At 39.2% G+C, this 25,792-nt stretch overlaps 2 protein-coding genes and 1 pseudogene across 2 annotated transcripts in view; 1 reads left to right on the top strand and 2 right to left on the bottom strand.

The window, feature by feature from the left end:
* SPATA1 (spermatogenesis associated 1) overlaps window positions 1–16,662 on the bottom strand; it is a 56,947-nt gene extending 40,285 nt beyond the window's left edge. Inside the window, 2 exon segments of the mRNA XM_043575441.1 lie at window positions 7,406–7,579; window positions 16,549–16,662. Coding sequence (XP_043431376.1) covers window positions 7,406–7,507 — 102 coding nt within the window. The 5' untranslated portion in view covers window positions 7,508–7,579; window positions 16,549–16,662.
* Window positions 1,517–2,519, bottom strand: LOC122480704 (annotated as a pseudogene).
* Window positions 16,663–16,668: 6 nt separating the features above from the next.
* GNG5 (G protein subunit gamma 5) lies at window positions 16,669–25,596 on the top strand. Its single transcript, XM_043575444.1, has 3 exons — window positions 16,669–16,959; window positions 20,961–21,101; window positions 25,372–25,596. The coding sequence occupies exons 1-2, from the start codon at window positions 16,879–16,881 to the stop codon at window positions 21,084–21,086; spliced, it is 207 nt and encodes a 68-aa protein (XP_043431379.1). The 5' UTR covers window positions 16,669–16,878; the 3' UTR covers window positions 21,087–21,101; window positions 25,372–25,596.
* The last annotated feature ends 196 nt before the right edge of the window (window positions 25,597–25,792 follow it).

The following is a 25,792-nucleotide window of genomic DNA, read 5'->3' as shown; positions in this document are numbered from 1 at the left end:
TTTGTGAATATTGAATCACCCTTTCATGTCAGGAATAAATCCCACTTGATTATGGTGTATGATTTTTTTAATGTATTGTTGGATTTGGTTTGCTAACATTTTGTTGAGGATTTTTGCATCTATATTCATGAGATATATTGGCCTACAGTTCTTTTTTTCTGGTATCTATTTCCTTTTGATATCAAGGTAATATTGGCTTCATAGAATGAATTTGGAAGTATTCCTTCTTGTATTTTTTGGAATAGTTTGAGAAGAATAGGTATTAACTGTTTAAATGTTTGGTAGAATTTGCTGGTGAAGCCATCTAGTCCTGGACTTTGTTTTTTGGGAGTTTTTTGATTATTGATTTGCTTTCATTGCTGGTAATTGGTCTGGTCAAATTTTCTATTTTTTCTTGCTTTAGTTTTGGTAGGTTATATGTTTTTAGAAATTTATTAATTTAATTTATCCAATTTGTTGGGTGTACAGGTTTCCATAATATTCTGTTACAATTGTTTGTACTTCTGTGGCGTTGGTTGCTATTTCTCCTTTTTCATTAGTGATGTTGTTGACTTGGGTCCTCTCCTTTTTAATGAGTCTTATTAGAGGTTTATTAATTTTGTTGATCTTTTCAAAGAAAAAGCTCCTGGTTTCATTGATCTATTTATTTTTGTTCTATATCATTTTTTTTTGCTTGTGTTCACTGCCTTTATTACTAATATTAAAAAAAAAAGTTAAAAAGAAAAAAAAATCATTCTCTGTTCTCCAATGGCTCTCATCCTTCCCTCCTGCCCACACAATTCCTGATCCATTTCCTCGGGGCCAGTTCAAAACTGAGCCTGTACACTGCCATTTTCACAGAAAACAACCAGTGCCAGGGATGGAGGGAAGAAAGTTAGATGAGGGTGACGGTACTGTCCAGGTTCTACCCAAAGGTAGGCTGGGTGGAGATTCACAGAATTCAGATGAAAGGGCTGGTGGCCTCACAATGACATAGTCTAACTAAAGTGGGCTGGAGAGGAGAGGGTAACCCCTCAGAAGCTTTAGAAGATGTCTCATGGGCTTGTGTCAAACCCAGAAAAACCGACCCCAGAATGGGGAGACCAGGGAGGCTGTCTTGCACAAAGTTTCACAATTCTCCCACATTGGGAGGTTTGGAAAGTCTAGAGGGCACGAAGTCTCACTCATTTTGGCAGAAAAACTTAGTCTAGTGTTGGGAAGTCACAAAGCCACGGGCAGAGAGAGGCTACATACAAGGGGATGAACAGTTTCACAAAGCACTGTGGTCAGACCAGACCAGAGCAGTGGGGATCATGCTACTGATGCAGAAACTACAAAATCCAAAAGCAGGGAGAGTGGCCTTTCAGGGAGTAACTGCACCAGTCATCCATACTTGACCCCAGGTCAACCTGGTGAGTTTCACAGAGCAACTGGCAACTTTGTGGGTAAGAGTTGTCACATAAAAAGGACTCAAGCAGCTGGAAGGGAATGGTATGAAACTGCTCCAGGGCTCTCAAGAATCGAGGGCAGTACCGGGGGCTAGGTGGACAGATGCACAAGAAACTGCACCAAAGAGGTTTCCTGTTCAGCAGTGAGTTAGTGAGGGGGAAGAGGATCTAGGAGGCAGTTGAAGTGAGCAAAGATGGGGTCCTGAAGACAAGTCTCTAGAGGCTGAATCAGACAAAAGACCACACACTGGGCACCAGTGATGAAACATAACTCTGGACCCCAAATGGGAAGGTCACAGATGGGGGTGGGTGTCACTGTCTAAGGGCAGTGGGTGGAACAGCCTCACAGTAGCCATCACAGGGCCACAAGGAAATATATGGCTGTTAGGTTACAGAGGGCTCCCTTCAGCCTCGATGGAAAGGCACAGTCTCACAGAGGAGATCCATTGACACCTGGATGGCAGAAGGCACAGAGGTCCTCATATCGACAGTGACCCTTTTTGGCAAAATGTCAGCAGACAGGGTGGTAGGATTTGTTTTTCCATAACCTGGGGGCCATACTTGGGTGGGTAGGTATTTTTGATAAGAGACCAACTTTTGACCTTCGAGGATTTCTCTGCTCTTTGTGAAAGCCTCCCCTGAAAGGACCTCCATGGCTTGGTCCAGGAAAAAGGCTCAGTATTGGCCCTCCACCAACCACAACCACATGGGCCACACCTGGGGCCTAGGCCTCCCCAGACTGGGCCTCTGCCCCAGGAAGGAGGTGGGAGACTCAGCAGTGGTTGAATCATTCATTCCCTTGACCCTGGAAGACCTCTGTGAAGAGCTGACTTAGAGTCACCAGGCTTTCCAGTGGCCATGGGAGTAAGGCCCAGAAGGCTGGTGGTCCAATGGGACTTCCATGCTCCTCGTCTCCAGTCTCTTTCCACTCTGGCAGCTGAGGCTGCTGCAGTGGTGGCTGCTGCTGCTAATTCTGCTTCTTTTGTTTCAACATCATGGTTGTGGCAATGGCTGCCTAAATCATTTATTTCTGCTCTAATCTTTATTTCCTTGCTTTTGCGGAGTTTGGGTTTTGTTCTTTTTGTAGCTTGTTTAGGTGTAAGGTTGAGATTTTTCTTGCTTCTTGAGGTAGACCCGTATTCCTATAAACTTCCCTCTTAGGACCACACTTGAGGAAAAGACTTTGGACTATTGTCTTTTCAATTTTCATTTGTTTCCATGTAATTTTTGCCTTCTTTAATTTCTTGGTTGATCCATTCGTTGTTTAGCAGTACGATATTTTAACCTCAATGTATTTGTGCTCTTTACAGATTTTTTTCCTGTGGTTTTCTAGTTTTAGAGCATTGCAGTCAAAAAAGATGCACAGTAGGACTTTGATTTTTTAAAATTTGTTGAGACTTCTTTTGTGACCTAATCTATCTGGAGAGTGTTCTGTGTGCACTTGAAAAGAATGTGTACTCTGTTTTAGGATAGAATGTTCTGAATATATGTTAAATCCATCTGGTCCAGTATGTTATTCAAAGCCACTATACCTTTGTTGATTTTCTATTTGGATGATTTGTCTGTTGATTTAAGTGGGGTGTTAAAGTGCCCCATTATTGTATTATTATCAATTATTTCCTTTATGCTTGTTATTAACTGTTTTATGTATTTCTGTGCTAAGTTGGGTACATAAATATTATTATATAGTGTCCTTTCTTGTCTTGTTACAGTTGTTTTAAAGTCTTATTTTTCCAATGTAAGTATTGTTATCCAGGTTACTTTTGACATCCATTTTCATGATAAATATTTCTCCAGCCCCTCACTTTCAAGCTGCAGGTGTCTTTTGGTCTGAAATGGGTCTCTTGTAGGCAGCATATTGATGGGTCTTGTTAATTTATCCACTCTGTTACTGTATGTCTTTTGATAAGAGCATTTAGTCCATTTACAAAGTAATTATTTATAGGCATGTATTTATTTCCATTGTGATTTGTTTTATGGTTATTTCTACAGATTTTCTTTGATCCTTCTCTTGTTCTCTTTTATAGTGTGTTGGCATTCTTTAGTGATAGACTGGATTCCTTTCTCTTTATTCTTTGCATATGTATTACTGGTTTTTGATTTGTGGTTATTATTAGTTTTGTATATAACATCTTCTGCATATAGCAGTGTATATCAAGTTGATGGTCAGTTTAAGTCTAAACCCATTGTTTATCCCCTCACCCCATTTTAGGTATATGGTATCATACTTTACATCTTTTTATTTTATGAGTCCTTTGATATTTATGATATCAATATTATAAAACAGAAATATTTATTTTTACTGCTTTTCTGCTTTCTACTTTCCATACTCTCACTTATGGTCTTCCCTTTCCACTCAAAGAGTCCCCTTTAATATTTCTTGTAGGGCTGGTTTAGTATTCATGAACTCCTTTAGTTTTTGTCTGAGAAACTCTTTCTCTCTCCTTTTATTCTGAATTATAGCCTTGCTGGATAGAATATTCTTGGTTGTAGATTTTTCCTTTCACCACTTTGAATATATCATGCCACTCCCTTCTGGCCTGCAAAGTTTCTGCTGAAAAATTCACTGATGGCCTTATGGGGTTTCCTTTGTATTTAACAGTCTTTTTTTTTCCTCTTGTTGCTTAAAAACTTTTTTCTTTATCACTACTTTTTGCCATTTTAATTACTATGTGTCTTCATGTGGAACTCCTTGGATTGAATATTTAGAGAGCTCTCTGTGCCTCCTGGATCTGGACATCTATTATCCTCTTCAGAATAGGGAAGTTTTCAGTTATTATTTCTTCAAGTAAATTTTCTGCCCCCTAACCTCTTCTTCTTCTGAGATCCCTTATGACTATTATGCTTGATGGAGTCACTGAATTCCCTTGCACTATTCTCAATTTGCATAATTTTCTTTCCTCTCCTTTGCTCAGCTTGGTTACTTTTCATTACTTGTCTTCCAGGTCACTAATTTGTTCCTCTGCTTCATCTAGCCTGGTATTTATTCCATCAAATATATTTTCAGTTTCATTTACTGTGTTCTTTATCTGTCTCTCTCTTTTTTTAATCTCTTTGTCAAGGGTCTCACTGATGTCTTCAATCTTTTCTCAAGTTTGGTAAGTATCTTTATGATCATTACTTTACATTCTATATCAGGCATATTATTTTTAACTGTTTTGCTTTGGTCTCTTTTGGTGGTTTGGTCCTGTTCTTTCATTTGGGGGATATCTATGCCTCCCTATTTGTCCGACTTTCTGTGTCCATTTCTCTGTATTAGGAAAGTCAGCTACTTCTCTTGCTCTTAACAATAACAGTCTTATGAAGAAGAGGTCCTATAGTACCTTGCAGTACAGTGTCCCCTGTTCCTCAGGGCCTAGTGTTTCAGGGAATGTTTCCTATGTGCATTGCATGTGCTCTGCTGTTGAGTCTTAGTATCTTATTTCCTTCAGTCCAGTTGTCTGCAGAGGCTCTCTTTGCCTATTGTGGTCCTCAACAGGAGTGGCATACATTTTAACATGGTGTGTAGTAGTCAGCTTGTGAAATGGGATCTGCCCCTCCTGCTCCCAGAAATAAGGCCCTGCCAAATGTATGTGTCAGCAGATTTGGTGTTGGCAGGGTTTGCACCAGTATTCTGGGGGAGGAATGTGCAATGTGGGGACTGAGGTAGGTGTGACTGGGAAGGGCTGATCTGCCAAAGCATGAGGGGGCAGGACTCAGTGCAAGCAAGTTAGGTAACGAGTGTAGGCACCACCCTGGTTCCCACAGGTGGCCAGTATTTATTCCAGAGGAGGGGGAACAGGGAAGGGAAATGGTGCCTGTCTGCTCCTTTTCCTGGAGGTGTCTCTCAGCAATCCCTGTGTCTCTGGGTCACACTCTGTGGTGACAAATCACTCACCCTCCCACTTCCCCTAACATGTCTCAAACAGCTGGTTCTACCCTGTGTCTTCATGGACTGTTTGTTGTGCTCTTTATGGGTGGGGCTTTCTACAGCCCTCTATACTCTTCCAGAGTAGAGTATGCTGATTTTTTAAAATTCCAGGCTTTAAGTCCCTTTGGTTGTAAGAACTCAAGAAATTTGGCCCCTCTCATTTTCAAAGGCAAATATTATGGGGCACCTGTTTGTAGGTGCCCCAGTGTGAAAGTCTGTTTTCTGCCTTTCTCTACACCTCTCCTTCTCCACCAAAGATGGCCATAGTCCCTTTTGCTCCTAGACCCTGTCTTTGCCCTTCCTATCTCCTTCGATGTGGCCTCTTCCCTACCTTAGTTGTAGAGTTTGTTCTTCCAGTCTTTCTTAGGTAGTTTTCTTGGATATTTACAATGATGTGTTATCTAGTTGTATCCTTGGATGAAGCAGGCTTAGGGTCCTCCTACTCTACCATCTTCCCAGCCAACCTTGTTCAACAAGCGTTTTTGAAACAAAGACTTCCCTCTTGTAAACAGTTAACTGTGTATAGTCTTCAACTGACACAATTAGTCAGCTGGGGGCAAGAATACTTTATAAATGGTGCCCTGTATTTCATTTTGCCTTTCAATAGGACACATACAATGTTCTACTTCCAAAGTTTACTATATTCAATAACTATTAAAGGGTTAATACAACAGGCTGTAAGGGACAAGAAAATGGAACCTGTTATGATGCTATCTGAATAAAGTGTGAGATGATGGTGGCTCATTCCAATGTACTAGCAGAAGTGATGGGAAATGGTCAGATTTTCATATAATTTGAAGCTACAGTTAGTCCATTGGAAGTGAAGTTTGAGAAACAAACAAACAAAAATGACTCTAAGGCATGTGGCCACAGATACTCAAAGGATGGATTTGCTATCACCTGAGATGGAGAATGTCATGGGGAGAACATGTTTAGGGGAGGGAGAAAAGATCCATAGTTCAGTTTGAGATATGCTAATTTTAAGATGTGTATTGGCCATCCATGTGGGATGGAAGCTGAAAACATGAATCTGCAGTTTGGGAAAGAAGACTAGATTGAGGATATAAATTTGGGAATCCTTAGCCTAAAGTTGGTATTTAAAGCTATTATACAGAATGAGACCACCAAGGAATGAGTGCAGATGGAGAAGAAACAAAGAGCTGGCCCCTGAAATTCTCCAGTATTAAGTGATCAGGAAGAAGACGAAAACCCAGCAAAGAAGACTGAAAATGAACAACAAGGAAAGCAGGAGGAAAACCAAGATGTGTATGCTAGAAGCCAAGTGAATTAATTATGTTAAATATGAGTGATCAACAGTGTCAACTGCTGCACACAGATAGACCAAAAATATGCAGGATAAGAATTAAACAACAGATTTAGTAATGTAGAGGTGAATTTAACAAGAGCAATTTTGGTGCAGTAGTGGAGTGAAAACTTGATTGGAGCTGGTTTAAAGAGAAAATGGAGAGAAGGTACTGGGGGTTTGAGAAGGTATTCATAGAACAGTGGAAAAGTAAATGAGTGAGTGGAAGACAGTCTGCCTATCAGCAAAAGGTTCCAGTTGAGATTCATGGTCCTGAATTTAAAGTGAGAACAATGTTCATGTTGGTATATTTTTCTCCAGCCACATTCCATTGTAGGTATAGGTATAGCATAGGTGAAGAATTAGATTAACCAGGGTTTTTGTTTTGCCAAGCAGTATAATGAAATGAGAGAGGGCCAAGGAGTCAAAAGTATCAGAAAGAGAGTAATCCAGATCGTTCTATGGTATTTAAACTGTGGAGGGCATCAAAAGGTGATGAATAAGACAAACAGACAAACAAAAACAAAAAACAGGTGATAGGATCAATGCACTGGGAACCCAATAAAATCAGAGTACTTAGAGGAAATGAACTACAGATAAAAGAACTGGGATAAAATAATTGTAATCAGACAATGGGATACACAGTGGAGTTAATATCTAATACTTTATATAATCCATATTTTGCTTTCTCAGAACTTTTCAAAAACAATATTAAGCAAGCTTTTCTTATATTTTCTTATATTTTAGTTTACAAGATTTTCTTACCTCTGATGAAGAAGGTCGGCTTGGACTGAGGGACATATTCACCAGTGTCTGAATAGGGTGATTATCAGTTGGAATTTTGTGGGGTGTTTTACCTTTCTTCATTTAAGTAGTATATGTAAAGGTTATAACAGATTTTTGACTTGTTTAAGATAGCATTCCACTCAATTCTGGTCTCTGATTCATTCAAAAAGTGAAAAGAAAAACACAAAAGGCTTTAAAATACACTGAAAATGAAAACTTAGGAATGTACACAATCTCATAATTTAAAAAGACCTATTACTAGTAAGTCTGTGTGTGGGTATATACATATATATATACACACATCTATATATGTATACATATATATATATATATATATATATATATACACACACACACATATATATATATCTTCAATACAACTAAATTGTTAAATTACATTATAAAAGACTTGTGACCAGGGCATATTTTAGTATTCTAAACAATTTTCTCAAGGTTGAAAATTAAAGTTAAATATATATGGTATTTTATATAAAGTAGAAATATGTTTCTGGAAGTATAAAGACTAAATTTGTGCAAATGGCTATACAATGATGAAAACTGTTTTACCATAAACATTTCTTCCTGGGCTTGGATATCTCAAATATAATATGAATAATTATTCCAGATGAAAATGCCAGTTTTTAAGTACTTTAAGCTATGTTTGTGTTGTTTCCTGTATTGTTCTCAGAGGATTTAAAACAGTTTACAAGAATCCACAATAACATTTAAATTATATAATAAAAATTGAAAAGTAAGGTAGCTGAATTACTCTAAACAGGAATTATCAAAGTAGGACAATCCTTAAGTAAAGGATGTGATACCAATACCAGAACAGAAGCCTTTTCAAGATTTCAAAGCATTGCACAATCTTGATTTATATTAAAACAGTAAGTGCAACAAAATTTAAAATTTCTGTTATTTGGTATTGATTACAGCTCTATGAAATCATATCAGAGACCACTAATTATTCTAATGGTATCAAAATTAAAAAATTATATCCTGGGACATAACATCTTTTAAATCAAGTTAGTTTCACATATTACTTCCTATGCAAATTTCTTACGATAATTAAAACTTAAAATGTTTTGTTATTTTAACCATCTCAAACATTATTTTAATTACATTAGTATTTTTTTTAACTATTTAGATATTTCCATTTCTATACCTACCCAAAGGCTCTTTCTGCCATTGTACTAATATCAGCCTATATTATGAACCTAAACACAACTCAGATACATATATGGTAATGTCTTTATTATGTAAAAATTATTTGTAATAACCTATAAGAATTACAGTCCATGGGCATGCAAATTGCTACTGATGTGAAAACTGGGAGGCTAGGATTGTTAATTTCTGTGCATGCATTAATAGCTTGTCATTTTTGGGGTGCCTGGGTGGCTCAGTTGGTTAAGCTTCTGACTCTTGATTTTGGCTCAGGTCATGATCTCACGGTTCATGAGATGGAACCCAAGATGGGCTCTGCACTGACAGCATGGGCCTGTGCACATGTGCACATTCTCTCTCAAAATAAATTAACATTAAAAAAAAAAACTTGACATTTTCATTCAGAACAAATATTTAATTAAGCAAACTCAAGTCATTAACCAAGACCTGCTTTAATATTGTCCTCAGGTAAACTGCCCCATTACGTTATCCCTTCTAAAGGTATAGCAAAGAAGCCATATTTTGAATGATACCTCCATTTTGTCATTTCTGACTGGATCAATGCTGAAGACTAAATCCTGGACAATAAAATGGCATTGCATATAAAGATGAGACCTTAGAAATTAGAACTGGGAGAACTCAAGATTCAGAATTCTCAAAAATAGATTATCATTAGTCAATTATGGGTTTGAGAGGGAGTAAGTGCTCGTAGATATATCACCTGTCACTTTGATCTGGTCTGTACTTTAAAGAGAATGACCTATCGTACTTTCTCTGCATTACTCCAAAAATCATTTTGGGGTAAGCAGCAGAACTAAAAATCAAGCTTAAAAATTTCTGACACTTGATGACCTGGTGTTGAGAATCCAGGGTACTGCCAGCCCAGGCCTACTTCAGCTCTAGGCATCCCACTGGGGTGGCCCCGATGCAGCATGCTACAAAACTCCCAGTCTGTGCCCACTCCAGCTCCAGCCAGCCAGCCAAAGTCACCAGGCACATGCAGTCTACACATGGATGGTTCCTATACAACACCATTCCTTCAAGACTGGGATAGATTGCTGTTTCACCTAATTCATAGAAACATACACAGAAAATGAAACAACATGAGAAGACACAGGAATATGGTTTCAATGAGAGGAATATTTGTTTAAATGAAAACAAAACCACAGAAAGAACTAAATGAAATGAAGATAAGAAACCTATTTCATAAAGAGTTCAAAGAATGGTCAAAAAGATGCTCACCAGGCTGCAGAAAAGAGTGAATAAATCAAGTGAGTTTCAAGAAAGGGATAAAAACATTCAAAAGAACCAACCAGAGTTGAAGAATATAATAACTGAAATGAAAAATACACTAGAGGAAAACAATAACAGATATAGGGAAACAATAAGAGATTCAGTGATCTGGAAGACAGGGTAACAAAAAGTACCCAAGCTGAACAGCAAAAAGAGAAAAGAATTAAAAAAAATTTTTTTTAATGTTTATTTATTTTTAAGAGACAGAGCACAAGTGGGGGAGGGGCAGAGAGAGAGAGAGAGCAAGCAAGCGAGCAGGCAGGAGAGGGGCAGAGAGAGTTACAGAATCTGAAGCAAGTTCCAGGCTCGGAGAAGTCAGCACAGAGCCCACGCAGGGCTTGAACTCACGAACCGCAAGATCATGGCCTGAGCCAAATTTGGCTCTTAACTGAGGCACCCAGGCGCCACAAGAGAATAGAATTCTTAAAAATGAGGAAATCTTAAGAGAATTCTGGGACAATATCAAACATACGAACATTTGCAGTGTAGTAATCCCAGAAAGAGAAGAGAAAGGGGCAGAAAATTTATTTGAATAAATAATAGCTGAAAACTTCCTCGACCTGGGTAAGAAAACAGAGAAGTAGGCCCAGGAAGCAGAGAGAGAATCCCAAATAAGATAAACCCAAAAAGGTCCACATCAAACCCCTAATAATTAAAACATCAAAAACTAAAGATTGAGACTTTCAAATATAACAAGAGAAAAACAACTAGTTACATACAAGGAAAACCCCATAAGGCTATCTATCACCCGATTTTTCAGCAGAAACTTTGCAGGCCAGAGGGAGTGGCATGATATATTCAAAGCACTAAAAGGAAAAAAAAAAGTACAACCAAAAATACTATATCCGGCAAGGTTATCATTCACAATTGAAGGAAAGATAGAGTCTCCCAAACAAAAATTAAAGGAGTTCATCACCACTAACCTTACAAGAAAAGTTAAAGGGACTTCTTTAAGTGGAAAAGGCCATAACTAGAAGAAAATTATAAAAGGATATAATTTCACTAATAAAAGCAAACATATAGTAAAGGTAGTCAATCATTCACTTACAAAGCTAGTACGAAGGTTAAACATTAAAAGTGGTAAAATCAATTATATGTAAAAAAAAAAAGTAGTTAAGGAAGTCACAAAATAAAAAGGTGAAAAATGTGATATCATATACATAAAACGTGAAGGGGGAAAGAGTAAAAATGTCATGCTTCTAAAATGTGTTCAAGCTTAAGCAGCCATCAACTTATCATAGACTGCTATATACTTAGGATGTTGTATATGAATTTCATAACCACAAACCAAAAGCCTGTAACAGATACACAAATATAAAGACAAAGGAGAACATTAAAGAAAGTCATCACAAGGAAAGAGATCAAGAGAAGAAAGGAATAGAGAACAATAAAAACAACCAGAAAACAACGAAGAAAATTATAGTAAGTACATACCTATCAATAATTACTTCAAATGTAAATGGACTAAATGCTCCAGGTAAGACACAGGGTGACAAAACGCATATAAAAAAAAAAAGAAAAAAGAAAAAAAAAACAACTCTCCAAATGCTGCCTACAAGAAACTCACTTCATACCTAAAGACACAAACTGAAAGTAAAGGGATAGAAAAAGATATTCACACAAATGAAGTGGGAAAAAAAAAAGCTAGGGTAGAAATACTTATATCAGACAAAATAGACTTTAAACAAGGACTGTAACAAGAGACAAAGAAGGGCATTATGTAATGATAAAGTGATTAATACAACAAAAGTATATAACAATTGTAAATATCTGTGCACCTAATATAGGAGTACTTATATATATAAAAGAATATGAACAGACATAAAGGCAGAAATTGACAGTTATATGATCATAGTTGGGAACTTTAACAACACCTCACTTACATCAATGGATAGATCATCCAGACAGAAAATCAACACAGAGACTGGCTTTGAATTATGCATTAGACCATATGAACTTAACAGATATATACAGAACACTCCATCCCCAAACAGCAGAATATACATTCTTTTCAAGTGCATATGGAACATTCTCTAGGATTGATCATGTTAGGCCACTAAACAAGTCTCAATAAATTTAAGAAGACTGAAATAAAATCAAGCATCTTTTCTGAACACAAGAATATGAAACTAGAAATCAATACAAAAAAAAAGGAAAAAATACAAATGTGGAGATTTGAAAACATGTTACTAAACAACCAATAAGTCATAAATCAAATAGGAAATCAAAACCAAGAGATAAATAAAAATGGAAACACCATGGTTCAAAATTTTGGGGATGTATCAAAAGTAGTTCTAAGAGGGAAGTTTATAATGATATAGGTCTGCCTTGAGAAACAAGAAAAATCTCAAACAATCTAACCTTACACCTAAAGGAACCAGAGAAGAAAGGAAATCCTATCAGAACAGAAATAAATGAAACAGAAGAAAAAAAAAATCAGTGAAACTAACAGTGAGTCCTCCGAAAAGATACACAAAATTAATAAACCTGTAGCCAGATTCATCAAGAAAAAAAGGGAGAGGCCTCAATAAAATCAGAAATGAAAGAGAAATAACAAGCTTCATTACAAAAATACAACGAATTATAAGAGGCTGCTATGAGAAATTATATGCCAACAAATTGGACAACCTAGAATAAATTCATAGAAAAACATACAATCTTCCAAGATTGAATCAGAAAGAAATAAAAAATCTGAACAGGCTGATTACTAGTAACAAAATTCAGTTGGTAATCAAAAAGCTCTGGGGCACGTGGGTGGCTCAGTTGCTTAAGCATCTGACTCTTGATTTTGGCTCAGGTCATAATCTTGAGGTTTTGAGAGTTCGAACCCCACATCAGGGCTCTGTGCTGACAGTGCAGAGCCTGCCTGGGATTCTCTCTTTCCCTCTCTCTCTGCCCCTCCGCTGCTCATGCTTACTCTCTCTCTCTTAAATTTAATAAATAAACTTTTTAAAAAATTATTAAAAAAACACAACTATTAAGACTACACGAAAATAAAAAACTTTTGCACAGCATTAGAACCATCAACAAAATGAAAAGACAACCTACTGTATGGGAGAAGATTTCTCTCTTTTTTTTTGTAATTGACATATCTGACAAGGAGTTAATATGCAATATATATAAAGAACTCCTACAACTCTACACCAAACCCACAAATAATCAAATTAAAAAACGGGCAGATGATCTGAATAGACATTTTTCCAAAAAAGACATATAGATGTCCAACAGACACATGAAAAGATGCTCAACATCACTAATCATCAGGGAAATGCAAATCAAAACCACAATGAGATATTTATTACCTTACACATATATAAATGGCTAGAATCAAAAAGACACGAACAAGTGTTGGCAAGGATGTGGAGAAAAAGAATCCCTCATTCACTGTTGGTAGGAATGTAAGTTGGTGCAACCACTGTGGAAAGCACTATGCAGGTTCCTCAAAAATTAAAAACAGTGGGGCGCCTGGGTGGCGCAGTCGGTTAAGCGTCCGACTTCAGCCAGGTCACGATCTCGCGGTCCGGGAGTTCGAGCCCCGCGTCAGGCTCTGGGCTGATGGCTCGGAGCCTGGAGCCTGTTTCCGATTCTGTGTCTCCCTCGCTCTCTGCCCCTCCCCCGTTCATGCTCTGTCTCTCTCTGTCCCAAAAATAAATAAACATTGAAAAAAAAAATTAAAAAAAAATTAAAAACAGAAATGCCCTATGATTCAGTAATTCCACTACTGGGTATTTGCTCAAAGAAAACAAAAACATGAATTCAAAAAATATATGCACCCCTATGTTTATTGCAGTATTATTTTATACTAGCCAAGATATGGAAGCAACCCAACTGTTCGTTGACAGATGAATGGATGAAGAAGAGGTGGTTTATATAAACAATTGAATACTACTCAGCCATAAAGAAGAATGTAGTTTTGCCCTTTGCAACAACATGAATGGAACTAGAAGGTATTAGGCTAAGTGAAATAAGTCAGACAGAGAGAGACAATCACCATATGATTTCACTTACATGTGGAACCTAAAAAACAAATGAATGAGCAAAACACCAGACCCTTAAAAACAAAGAACAAACTGATGGTTGCCAGAGGACAGTAGGGAGATGAGTGAAATAAAGGGAATTAAGAGGTACAAACTTGCAGTGATAAAATAAGTCATCGAAACAAAAAGTACAGCATAAGAATACTGCCAATAATATTGTGATAATATTGTTTGGTGAGAGATGGTGAGTATGCTGATTGTGATGAGCACTGAGTAATGTATAAAGCTGTTGAATCATGTTATACACCTGAAACTAATATAACATTGTATGTTAATCATACTTCAATAACCAAAAAACAATCTGATTAAAAAATGGGCAGAGGACCTGAACTCACATTTTTTTTAAAGACAACACACAGATGGCCAACAGACATATAAAAAGATCTTCCAAATCAATAATCACCAAGGAAATGCAAATCAAAACCACAAGGAGATCACTTCACACCCCTCAGAATGGCTAGTTTCAAAAACACAAGAACTAAAAGTGTTGGCAAGGAAGTGAAGAAAAAGGAACTCTCCTGCACTGTTGGTGGGAATGTAAATTGGTGCAGGCATTGTGGAAAACAGTATGCAGGTTCTTCAAAAATTAAAAATAGAAACACTATACCATCTAGTAATTCTGCTACCTGATATTTAGCTGCAGAAAATGAAAACACTAATTTGAAAAGATATATGCACCTCTATGTTTACTGCAGCAATATTTACAACAGCCAAGGTATGATAGCAACCCAAGTACTCATCAATGGATGAATGTATAAAGAATATGTAGGGGCACCTGAGTGGCTCAGTCGGTTAAGCATCCAACTTCGGCTCAGGTCATGATCTCACGGTTTGTGAGTTCGAGCCCAGCGCCAGGCTCTGTGCTAACCGCTCAGAGCCTGGAGCCTGCTTCAGATTCTGTGTCTCCCCCTCTCTCTGTCTCTGTCCCTCCTCTGCTCACACTCCATCTCTCTCTCTCTCTCTCTCAAAAGTAAATAACACTAAAAAGTTATTTAAAAAAGAACATGCAGAATGTCATTCAGTAATGTAATATTACTCCTCTCTAAAAAAGAATGAGACCTTGCCCTTTGCAACACGGATGGGCCTAAAGAATATTATGCTATGTGAAATAAATCAAAGAGTGACAAATACAATATGATTTCACTTATACGTGAAATCGAAAAAATAAATGAAGGAACAAACAAAACCGGAAAGAGACCCATATACAGAGAACTTAGGGTTGCCAGAGGGAAGGAGGGTGGGGGGATGGGCACAATGGATGAAGGGTAGTAGTAGGTACAAGATTCCACCTATGGAATGAATAAGTCTCTGGGATAAAAGGTACAGCGAGGAATAGAGTCAACGGTACTGTGATAGCATTGTATGGTGACAGTAGCAGCCACACTTGTGGTGAGCATAGCATAATGAAGAGAGTTGTCAAATCACTGTTCTACACCTGAAACTAATCTAACATGGTGTGTCAATTATACTTCAATTAAATTTAAAAAATTCTGGATAGATTTATTACTTCATTATGAAATGGGAAAACAGTGCCTCAGCAAAGTTTAAATGGCTTTGGCTTGCAGGAGGGGGTGGGGAGGGGTGGTGGCGGAGAATACCAAGGTAAGTGGTAGAGCCAGAATTTAAACCTTGGTTTTTAACCCTAGTTATTACATCTATTGTATGAATTAAATAAACTACTAAAGCACCCTGTACATTTTTGTAAAGTGATTTAAACTGTTTAGTAAATAATGTTTTATTTGTCAATTAGAGCAAATTATATGTGGATTTTCTCACTACACAAAAAATCTGAAATGTCTCAGTGATTATTCACGTTTATAGAAAGAAAACAGTAGTGTATTCCTTGATGTACTTTAATCGTTGAATAGGAGGAAACACTTATCCTAAGCGCTGTGACATAACAAATAAGTTTCCATGGGTGAGACATTCATTGGCTGAGCCTATTTTGCTTGATTAGATACTACTGTTTCTCTCTCCAGCAACTCCTCTGAAGGTCAATTTCAAGCAGCAGGTAATAAACTACCACTGAAATACAAAACAAACTTTCCGGAAGCACAAAAAGTTGTTTTATTTTTTAAGGTATAATAAGCGTTAATTCCCCAAGTGAAGTGGATAACAAGATGAGACGGGTGTAATCTTCTGCAAGTACTTTGGTTTCTTCACCACCTCTTCGAGAAAACCAAGAGATAAGAAGCGAGAGAAGCCAAATCCTGAGAAGACGCACTTTCCCCTAGCGAACCAGCACCCCTGCTCCCCGCCGCCCCGCTTTCCTCGGTCAGTTACGGCGACCTCCGAGCTCTAAAGAGAGCTTTGGGCCTCAGGGGGGGGTCTGAGGACCGGAAACTGGCTGAAGACCGGCCGCCCCACAAACTCGGGTAGCGTTTTAGAGACGCGTCTCTAAGGAGACGGGGTGTCCGTTACTCGCGCCGGCTACTTCAGGTTCCTACTCCTCGGCTGGGCCCCTCTCTTCCCACAACCTCTGCCGCCAAGGCCGTCAGGAGAACTGGAACCTCTTTGTCACCTGTCCAGCAGGCCTTTTATAAACTCCTTCAAGCACCCGCCTTTCCTAACCAGTCCTTTTCAGGTTCCCCTCGAGTGTTGGCGGCTAATGAGGAGCTTTTTCTTTACCTCTCCTAAGTCGGCCTCTCGGGAGAGGAAGATGGGCGACGGGTCTCGCTGGCGTCCCGCTGCTCCTCTGCCCAAAGCGCGCTCCTCCCCTTCTCACTCCCTTCTTCCCCTTCCTCCGGCTCCGCTCCTGCGTGGGGAGAGGAGCTGGAACTGAGAGCCGTGGAGGACACGCATGCGCGCCGCGGGTGGAGCCGCTGGGCAAAGAACCGGAAACTTAGAGACAAAGTTCGGAGCCCCGCCCCCCGCCGCGCTGCCCCGCCGTCAGACCCCGCGGACCCTCTACCGGACCGATTCCCGCAACGACGAATCTGCCCGGCTCTCGCGAGCGCCATGTCGGGTTCCTCCAGCGTCGCCGCTATGAAGAAAGTGGTTCAACAGCTCCGGCTGGAAGCCGGGCTCAACCGCGTGAAGGTGTGCGGGGGCGGGCGGGCGGGCGGACGAGGGGGAGGGGAGGGCGGCGGCGGCGGCGGATGGGATCGGGCGGCCGAGGTGGCTGGGGCGAGCGGCACTTTTGTCCCTCTCCTGTTTCCTCTGGGGAGGACGCGCGCTCGGCGGCGACGACCCGATCCGGGAGTGCCAGCTTTAGAGAAGTAGCGGCGCGGATCGGCGCTGTTGTTCGGGGGTCGGTTAGTGCGCCTTTCCGCGCCAGGACTTTCCAAGGCAGGCTGGCCCCGGGGCTGAACCATGGCTTTCCGCATTCCGGTGGCCCTTCTCTCTCCCTCCCTCCGCCGTGACTCCGCGGCTGGCTTGGGCAACAGCTGCTCCTCCGAGCGCCGTCCGCACCCTTCTAGTCCTTAGCTTACCAGACTCCACCCTTTATTTTCACTGGACAGAGTTTTACCTGGCTTTTAATTCAGAACAGAACCTATTTGCATGTCGGAACGTTCCCAAACCCACTCCTTGCCAGCTCCTCTTATCCACCGAACACATACTTGAAAACGAATTTTTGCAAACGCAAACTGTAAGTTAAAGAAGCATGTTTGTTTTCGAAACGTCCCCGGTGCCTAAGGTTACCACTGGTGTGTTCTGTACAACCTCATACAAAGCGTGCATTTCATACTTAGTTGGCAGTTTACTGTGTCTGACCTTGGAAATATCTATTGGTTTGCATACCTTAGTGATCAGAGTGGACCATTCTTACTTGTTTTGCCGTCTAGTTAATACTGACCTTGTCTTGGGGCATTTACCTTGCGGGGAGAAACCTTTGTGTGTGTTGGCAGGACAACCTGACATTCAAGTGCTGTTCCAAGTTTCTCCAGATTTTTAAAATCCTAAGTGGATTGGCTTCTTTCTGGTGCAGGTCATCTTACAAGTGAAACACTTCTTGTAATTAAAAAAAGAAACAAGAATATAAATCATGCCCTCTGTTGAAAGAAGCAGCCACTTTTCAAGATGACTTGATTGTGTACTCATCTGGCTCAGTGTTTACTTCTCCCTGAAATGTTTTATGGAGTAAGATAGCCTCCCATTTACCTACTTCCTTAAATAGAAATGTCAGGGACCTAGCTTACTCAGTTGTGGTCACCTCAGGAGGGAAGGGAAATTCCCATCAGTTTGGTGTGGGATTCCCCTCCCTGTCCTTTAAGTGCTGTAGACTACATTGCTGTTTGGAATCCATTTCTCTCATCTCCAGCTTCTTAACTCATCTCAGTGATTTATGGTCAGTCTCGGTTGGATTTAACTCTGAAACTTGAAATCCTATGTTTCTTTTTATTTTTTTATTTTTGGGACAGAGACAGAGCATGAACGGGGGAGGGGCAGAGAGAGAGGGAGACACAGAATCCAAAGCAGGCTCCAGGCTTTGAGCTGTCAGCACAGAACCCGATGCAGGGCTCGAACCCACAGACTGTGAGATCATGACCTGAGCTGAAGTAGGCAGCTTAACCGACTGAGCCACCCAGGCGCCCCGAAATCCTATGTTTCTTAACCAACCATTACATTATCACACATGTGCGCCTTTATCACAGGTTAGAGTGGCCCAGGAAAGAAAAAAAATGGGAGTGGGATGCAAAAAAAAAAAAAAAAAAGCTGGCTGAAAGTAGTAAGTGTTCATTGGGGGTACTTAGTTCCTTGTCTCCAAAGAAAATGAGATGAAGGCCTCAGATTAAAGTACTCTGAGGGTTTTACTATGAAAACACCAGCTACTCCAGTGACTCTTCCAGGTGATGCCTGCCTCTTGGACATAATTCTTCAGGAGGCTTCTGTTCTGGAGGATTAAAGTCACCACAGGTGGCTTTGGTTTTAGAGTTATTTCATCTCCTACTAGGGATGTAGCAAGGAGGGGAGGGCGTCCCACCTTGGGACTTTAAATGAACTTTTAACTCTGTTGTAAAGTGTGGTTGGTTAGATTTTATTTTGTGCACCTATTTTATCCATGACTCTGTGCTAGATGCTTTTTTTGGTGATATTTTAAACTAGCACGAGTTTACTGTTAAACCTTTATGTTTAACCACAGTTGATAGAAATTTTCACAAATGCTTGACAAACTATACCATATGTAGGGTGACCATGCATTGTATTGCCAACCAGGGCACTTTGGAGAGTGAAAGAGGGCACTAATAATTATGCCAGGATTATAAGGTTTCAATCTCCTGGATGGTGATTATTACTGTGCTTTAGGGGCTAGCAGCTTGTTTGAGTTTAGAGCCTTTGTCTCAGTTCACCCACTGCTTGGAATTCTCGCTGATGGTTGTTTCTCACTGATAGTTACTTGGCTGGATCTCGTCATTGAGATGTCAGTTTAAATGTCACCTCCGGGGCGCCTGGGTGGCTCAGTCGGTTAAGTGTCCAAGTGTCCGACTTCAGCTCAGGTCACGATCTCGCGGTCCGTGAGTTCGAGCCCCGCGTCAGGCTCTGGGCTGATGGCTCAGAGCCTGGAGCCTGCTTCCGATTCTGTGTCTCCCTCTGTCTCTGCCCCTCCCCCATTCATGCTCTGTCTCTCTCTGTCCCCAAAATAAATAAACATTAAAAAAAAAATTAAAAAAAAAATGTCACCTCCTCAGAGACACTTTTCCTTAGGTCAAGATCTAACCACTCTATTTCTGAATAGCTCCTTGTCTGTATTTTCTCCTGAACTGTCACCTCCATAACAGGAACCTGGCTATTCTTATGTATTCTCAGTGCCTAGAAGTATATTTGGCACATAGTGGTGCTTGAGAAGTTTGTGAAAGGGAATTAATTAAGTTAGAAGCCTGCCTACACTTTAGGCAGAAAGTTGTCAGATACTTTATCCTTACTGCTAGTTAATGTGAATGAAACCAGGTTTTAAGATTGTGTAAAATGATACCTTGCATTCCCCACTTTAGCTACACCTTCTCTTGGTGGGTAAACAGGGTGGCCACTTGTAGCACTTGCTAACAGGTATTTACATATTACTTTACACAGTTGCTAACCTGTGGATAAACTGTTGTGTAAGTGGATAAAATACTGTGTAATGTACAAACATTTCAAGGTTTGAGATTCATTTTGGGATGGTGTATCCTTTTACCAGGTAAATGTCTGGGTTACAGCAGTAATCTGCAGGATTTCTTAGAGTATTTGTGATGCTTTCACCTCCCTTTCAAATGCCCAACTGAACTGGACACCTGCTCTCACCCTTCTTGGGGATAGTTAAAACTGAAAATAAAATGATTGTTTTTACCATCTTCCTAAACCTCAAGACTTAGGATCTTGTATTCATTTGGAGCATCTTTTATTCATGTTCTACATCTGAACCGTTCAGTTCACCGTTCTGGTATTCTACATCACCTAATCAGAATATATACAAATCGTAGGTGTTTAAGTGATACCTAATTCCTTAAGTGCTGTTTGAGTGGCATTGGATACATATATGAAAATTAAATCACATTTAAGCAAATACACTGCTGCTTAAAGGCAGGCTGCTTGGTGAAGTGGCTAAAATAATTCAGTGTTTGCTATCGGCTTTTCAGTTACATGACACTGAACTGTCCAGTTTTGTAACATGAAACAGCAGATGGTACATAATGCCAAAACAATGAACTGAGTGGTTCAGATTTAGAACATGATGTTCATTTTCTCAGTAATATATATGCTTTCAAGACAGTTAACACCTTTTGTTTGCATCTTGTGTACTGCTTTTAGTAAAAAACAAGATGTTGAGTAACCTGAAGGTTGAGTACCTCTGAAGTTTATTAATAAACTACCCAGATGGGTTTTTCTTTGCAGATGTACTAAATCATTTGATGCTTTTAATAAGCAAGCAAAAGAAAGCATACTATAAACTAGTCCACTGTATGTGCAGTGTTTTGAGTATGATGAGCTCAGTATGACTCTTTATATGTCTTCTTTTGAGTTAAGAGAAGTGTTTATTGCGGGTATTTCAAAGATTTGAGAAAACCTTCCTGAAAACATTCTCACCTCCTCCCACTACCCCCTCCTTTTGTCTTGTACAGGTTTCCCAGGCAGCTGCAGATTTGAAACAATTCTGTCTGCAGAATGCTCAACACGATCCCCTGCTGACTGGAGTATCTTCAAGTACAAATCCCTTCAGACCCCAGAAAGTCTGTTCCTTTTTGTAGTAAAACGAATCTTTGGTAAGTTTCTTTAATATTTAGGGTTTTTTTTTTTTTTAAACTGCAGTGTTTATGGGGACAACTTTGAATACGTGTACTACCAATTGATTTGGATTCTGATGTCATTTCTCTAATAGAAACCAGCTGTAGCACAGCATAGCAGAGAATTAATTGGGAATTGGGAATGCAAGAGAAATTCAGGATATAGTTGAATAGACTGACATGGTTGTGGACATTTGTAGTGGGGGATAACAGGTTTTACTCTTTATTCGTAGGTAAAGATACAACAAGAGAGAAATGAAGTGTATGAGAGTTCATGGTGGCAGGCAGTGGATTTGATTTCAGATTTCAGGATGGGCTGGTTTAAAGCATGTATCCATATGTTAATCTGTGGCTTCCATTTCAAGTGTCAGTGTGCAAAATTGTGTAATGTTAATCCAAGAGAGATTTGATCAAAAAAACATGCTGTGGATAATTTAATATGTAATCCAAGGGTGCTGCTACCTTTTATAAATTCACAGTACTTAAGTCAGAGGGTGTACTCATATTGACCTATGAGAAGCAACCAAACTAATAGTGTTTAAAAAAAAAAAAAGACTATGGCACACACCCTTTACAAACATTCTAACTCCTCAAAGTGCAGGAAGCCAGCTTCTTAAAATACCATGTTACATAGTTGGTGCCCTCCCTAATTAAGCTTTGTGGATTTGGGAGTATCCAGGAAGTCAGCATGTTTCCAGTAAATACAATGATTGGTAAAGATTTTGAAACACCAGAAACCACCTTTGAGTAACAGGTTTTCCATAAGGAAGTAGCTTTTTTTTTTAACAGCCTAACATGTTCGTATTTAATACTTAATACTTCTTTGCTTCAGCAATATTAATTCTTCATGGCAGTTTTTGGGTATTTCATATTTTTATGGCTTATTAAAGATTCTTTTTAAACCTCTGTTCCCCATTGTATTCACTTTATAAAGTGGTTTATTTTCATTTGATATAAAATACTGTTAAGAAACGTGGCTTCTTACCTGGCTGTTAACAGTTTCATTTTGTAGGAGTCTGCAGATAAGTGTTTAAATGACTTGCTCAAAATTATAATATAGCTAGGATAAGAACCCAGATTTCAAAGTAAAATAACAGCTACTGGGGCGCCTGGGTGGCACAGTCGGTTGGGCGTCCGACTTCAGCCAGGTCACGATCTCGCGGTCCGTGAGTTCGAGCCCCGCGTCGGGCTCTGGGCTGATGGCTCAGAGCCTGGAGCTGTTTCCGATCCTGTGTCTCCCTCTCTCTCTGCCCCTCCCCCGTTCATGCTCTGTCTCTCTCTGTCCCAAAAATAAATAAACGTTGAAAAAAAAAATTTTTTTTAAATAACAGCTACTAATCCTGGCAGTTTAATAAAACAGGTTTATGGATATGATTTTAAGCACCTTGGGCCAAGAAAAGGATGTTTGGATGTAAAAGTATTTCTTCTGAAACTTGAATGTATCTGCAAATTACCTTGTTAAAATGCAAATTCAAATTCAGTAGGTCTGAATTCTAAGGGCTGAAGGATTTTTTTTTTTCTTTTTAATGTTTGTTTTTGAGAGTTACTGCACACAAGTGAGGGAGGACAGAGAGAGAGGGAGACAGAATCCAAAGTAGGCTCCAGGCTCTGAGCCATCTGCATAGAGCCTGACACAAGGCTTGAATTCATGAACCATGACGTTGGATCCCCAACCAACTGAGCTACCCAGGCATAGGGCTGAAGCATTTCTTACAGATGCCCAGGTTATACAGATGTTGGTGGTCCTGGGCCCACACTGAATGGCCGGGATACACAGATTCTATATTTGAGTCTTTATATTTACATCTTTTAAAAATATATAGTTTAAAGAGAGACAGCATAGATAACTTAGCAATAGGTTAGAATACAAGGAAAATACAAAGACCATGATCAGCAGACCTAGAGACAATCATTATTAATCTAGATTTCCTTTTAAGAGGAAAAAAAATTTATATGCTGGTTTACAGACAGTATGTACAGTTTTTATTCTGCTTTTTAAAAACCTTTATGGATGCCTGGGTGGCTCGGTTGGTTAAGCATCTGACTTCGGCGGCTCAGGTCATGATCTCACGGCTTGTGAGTTTGAGCCCCACTCAGTGCTGACAGCTTAGAGCCTGGAACCTGTTTCGGATTCTATCTCTGTCTCTGTCTCTCTCTCTGTCTCTCTCTCTCTCTCTGCCCCTCCCCCTCTCATGCTCTCTTTCTCTCTCAAAAATAAAAATTAAAAAAAAACCTTGAACTTTATTTCATTAAAAATTCTTTGTAAATGAAATTTTTAGTGGCTGTATTATACATCATTAATACAGCTTAAACATCATTAAATATTGCTACACTGAGGCAAATATCTTGGTACTCCTATGTATAGTTTACCTGTTTTCTTTAAGATAAATTTCTAGAAGTAAGATTATTCAGTAAGGAATGACATTTAAAATTTAATAACACTTGCTAACTGGGAACAAACTTTCCACATGGAGCTCAAGAGTGCTTTCTCTTGAGCCCTTGCCAAACAGACCTCAGCCTATTTGCTACTGTTTTCTACTGATCTAGTTTTTTCTAGTTTTTCTACTGATCTAGTAATTCAAATGTTAACTGACTGAGCTTAAACATTTTTTTCACCATTCTGTTTAAGCCTCTTGAACATTCTCGTTCTAAGACAATAGAAATTTCCAAATAAGTATAGAGAACCATGTATCTACCATCCTGAATTAAGTAGTTTACCTTACTAATTTAAAAAAAAAATTTTTTTTTTTTAACGTTTATTTATTTTTGAGACAGAGAGAGAGAGAGACAGAGCATGAATGGGGAAGGGGCAGAGAGAGGGAGACACAGAATCGGAAGCAGGCTCCAGGCTCTGGGCCATAAGCCCAGAGCCCGACGCGGGGCTCGAACTCACGGACCGCGAGATCATGACCTGAGCTGAAGTCGGACGCTTCACTGACTGAGCCACCCAGGCGCCCCGTTACTAATTTTCAAAAAGAAATAAAAGACACTTTTTCTACCTTTCTGTATAGGTAACTTACTCTGAAGTGGGTATACCCATGTTTTGACTTTTTACTATGTTTCTTGTGTTTTGTAGTTTTAAAACAGTTACTGTTTTTTAAGAACCAACTATTGTTTGAGATTTGTGTTGATCCTTGTAGATTGTTTTACCTGCTCTCTATCTCTAGTATTCAACGTGTGTATAAACCTCGGTTTGTTTATCCATTCCCCAGCCGAGTTACATTTAGGCTATTCCTAGTTCTTCCCTCTTAAAACACCACGATAGTCAACATCCATGTATGTTTCACTTTATGTATAGGTTTATCTAGGTAAATGTTAAGTGGGGTGTCTGTCCAGTTGAATGGGGGCCCCCACATGTGAGGCAGTGATCAGGTGGAAGTTGATGGTGAGGGAGGTGAAAGAATTTACCCAAGACAGAACAAAGGAGATAGAAATTTATTGCATACACCATAAGGGACCGGGAAGGCAGGACAGCAGAAAGGCTTGTGCCATGAGGCAGTGGGAATGGAATACACCTTAGGGGGAGCTTTGGGCAGGACAGCAAAGGAGAGGCTTTCTGCAGTGAGGAAGCAGTTAGGGGCTGTTTTTAAAGGGAGAACATGAGGCGATGTATGGAATCTTCCTTTTGGTAACTGTGCCTAGTTGTAAGTAGCCCATTGGTTAGTTAGGGCCTAAGGATATTTTAATGTGGATCGCCTGATGGGCCTGTGTGTATCCAGGCAGGGGATCCATGTGGGCACTTTTTACATTCCATGGCTCAAGCCTGTTTGCCTAAAAGTGGCCTCTACAGTAAATAGAAGTGGGATTGCATCTTCTACCTTAGTAGAATTTATCAAACTGCTCTCCTCAATGCTATTGCTTATTTTCTAGGGATATTCAGATTTTTCTGAATTTAAGAGATTTTTATGTTAACTTTTAAAAATTAGGATATAGAGTATATTTGGCAGTGATCTTGGCAAGTTAATCTGTAAGTCTGTTTTTTATAAACCATGGGTGATTTGTACTTCAGAGTGGTTGTGAAAATTAAGAGAAAATTCTATTTTATATACCACAGAGATCTATTTCTCATTTTTTCCCTTGAAACCCTGTGATATGTCTGCTTCCTAAAAGGCTTGGTTTAATTGAAAGCATTGTATAAGCTAACATGCAAATGAATGCCCTCAAAGTAATAGAAGATGTATTACTTTTCAGAAAAAACTATTGTGTTTTGGTCCTTTCCCCTAATCCACTCTTTTCTTTTCCATTTCAGGTTTTCTAAACCATTTTTCATGAACCAGTGCATATTCAAAGGAGAACTAAATTTGGAGCCTGTATGAAAGCTTATCCCTATAACACGTGCCATACTATATAAACTTCTACTTTCGTCAGTCCTTAACATCTACCTCTCTGAATTTTCATAAATTTCTATTTCACAAGGGTAATTATTTTATATACACTGGCAGCCACATACAATAAAATACTTAGTGTAAAAGTTTTTTGGTTAATTACTGGTATTGAATATACTATGTATTAATTTGTTTTGAACACATAAGATAATGGCAATTTCTCAATGTCATTAAGAAGAGGTTTACGTTTTAGGGCTTGTTCAACAGCTCATCTCACATAATTGTATACCATACATATGAAAGACTGTTAGAGAATTAAACATAAGTTGCAAACTTTTTTCTTTC

This window comes from Prionailurus bengalensis, chromosome C1 (genome assembly GCF_016509475.1).
Source record: "Prionailurus bengalensis isolate Pbe53 chromosome C1, Fcat_Pben_1.1_paternal_pri, whole genome shotgun sequence".
In the NCBI taxonomy this organism is placed as follows: domain Eukaryota; kingdom Metazoa; phylum Chordata; class Mammalia; order Carnivora; family Felidae; genus Prionailurus; species Prionailurus bengalensis.
Note: the sequence above shows the minus strand (reverse complement) of the source record. Positions and strands in the feature narration are given on the sequence as shown.

Excerpts from the sequence above, each read along its gene's own strand:
- GNG5 (XM_043575444.1), top strand. The coding sequence starts at position 16,879 with ATGTCGGGTTCCTCCAGCGTCGCCGCTATGAAGAAAGTGGTTCAACAG. Across the intron at positions 16,960-20,960 it reads CCGGGCTCAACCGCGTGAAG|GTTTCCCAGGCAGCTGCAGA; the intron begins GTGTGCGGGGGC and ends TGTCTTGTACAG.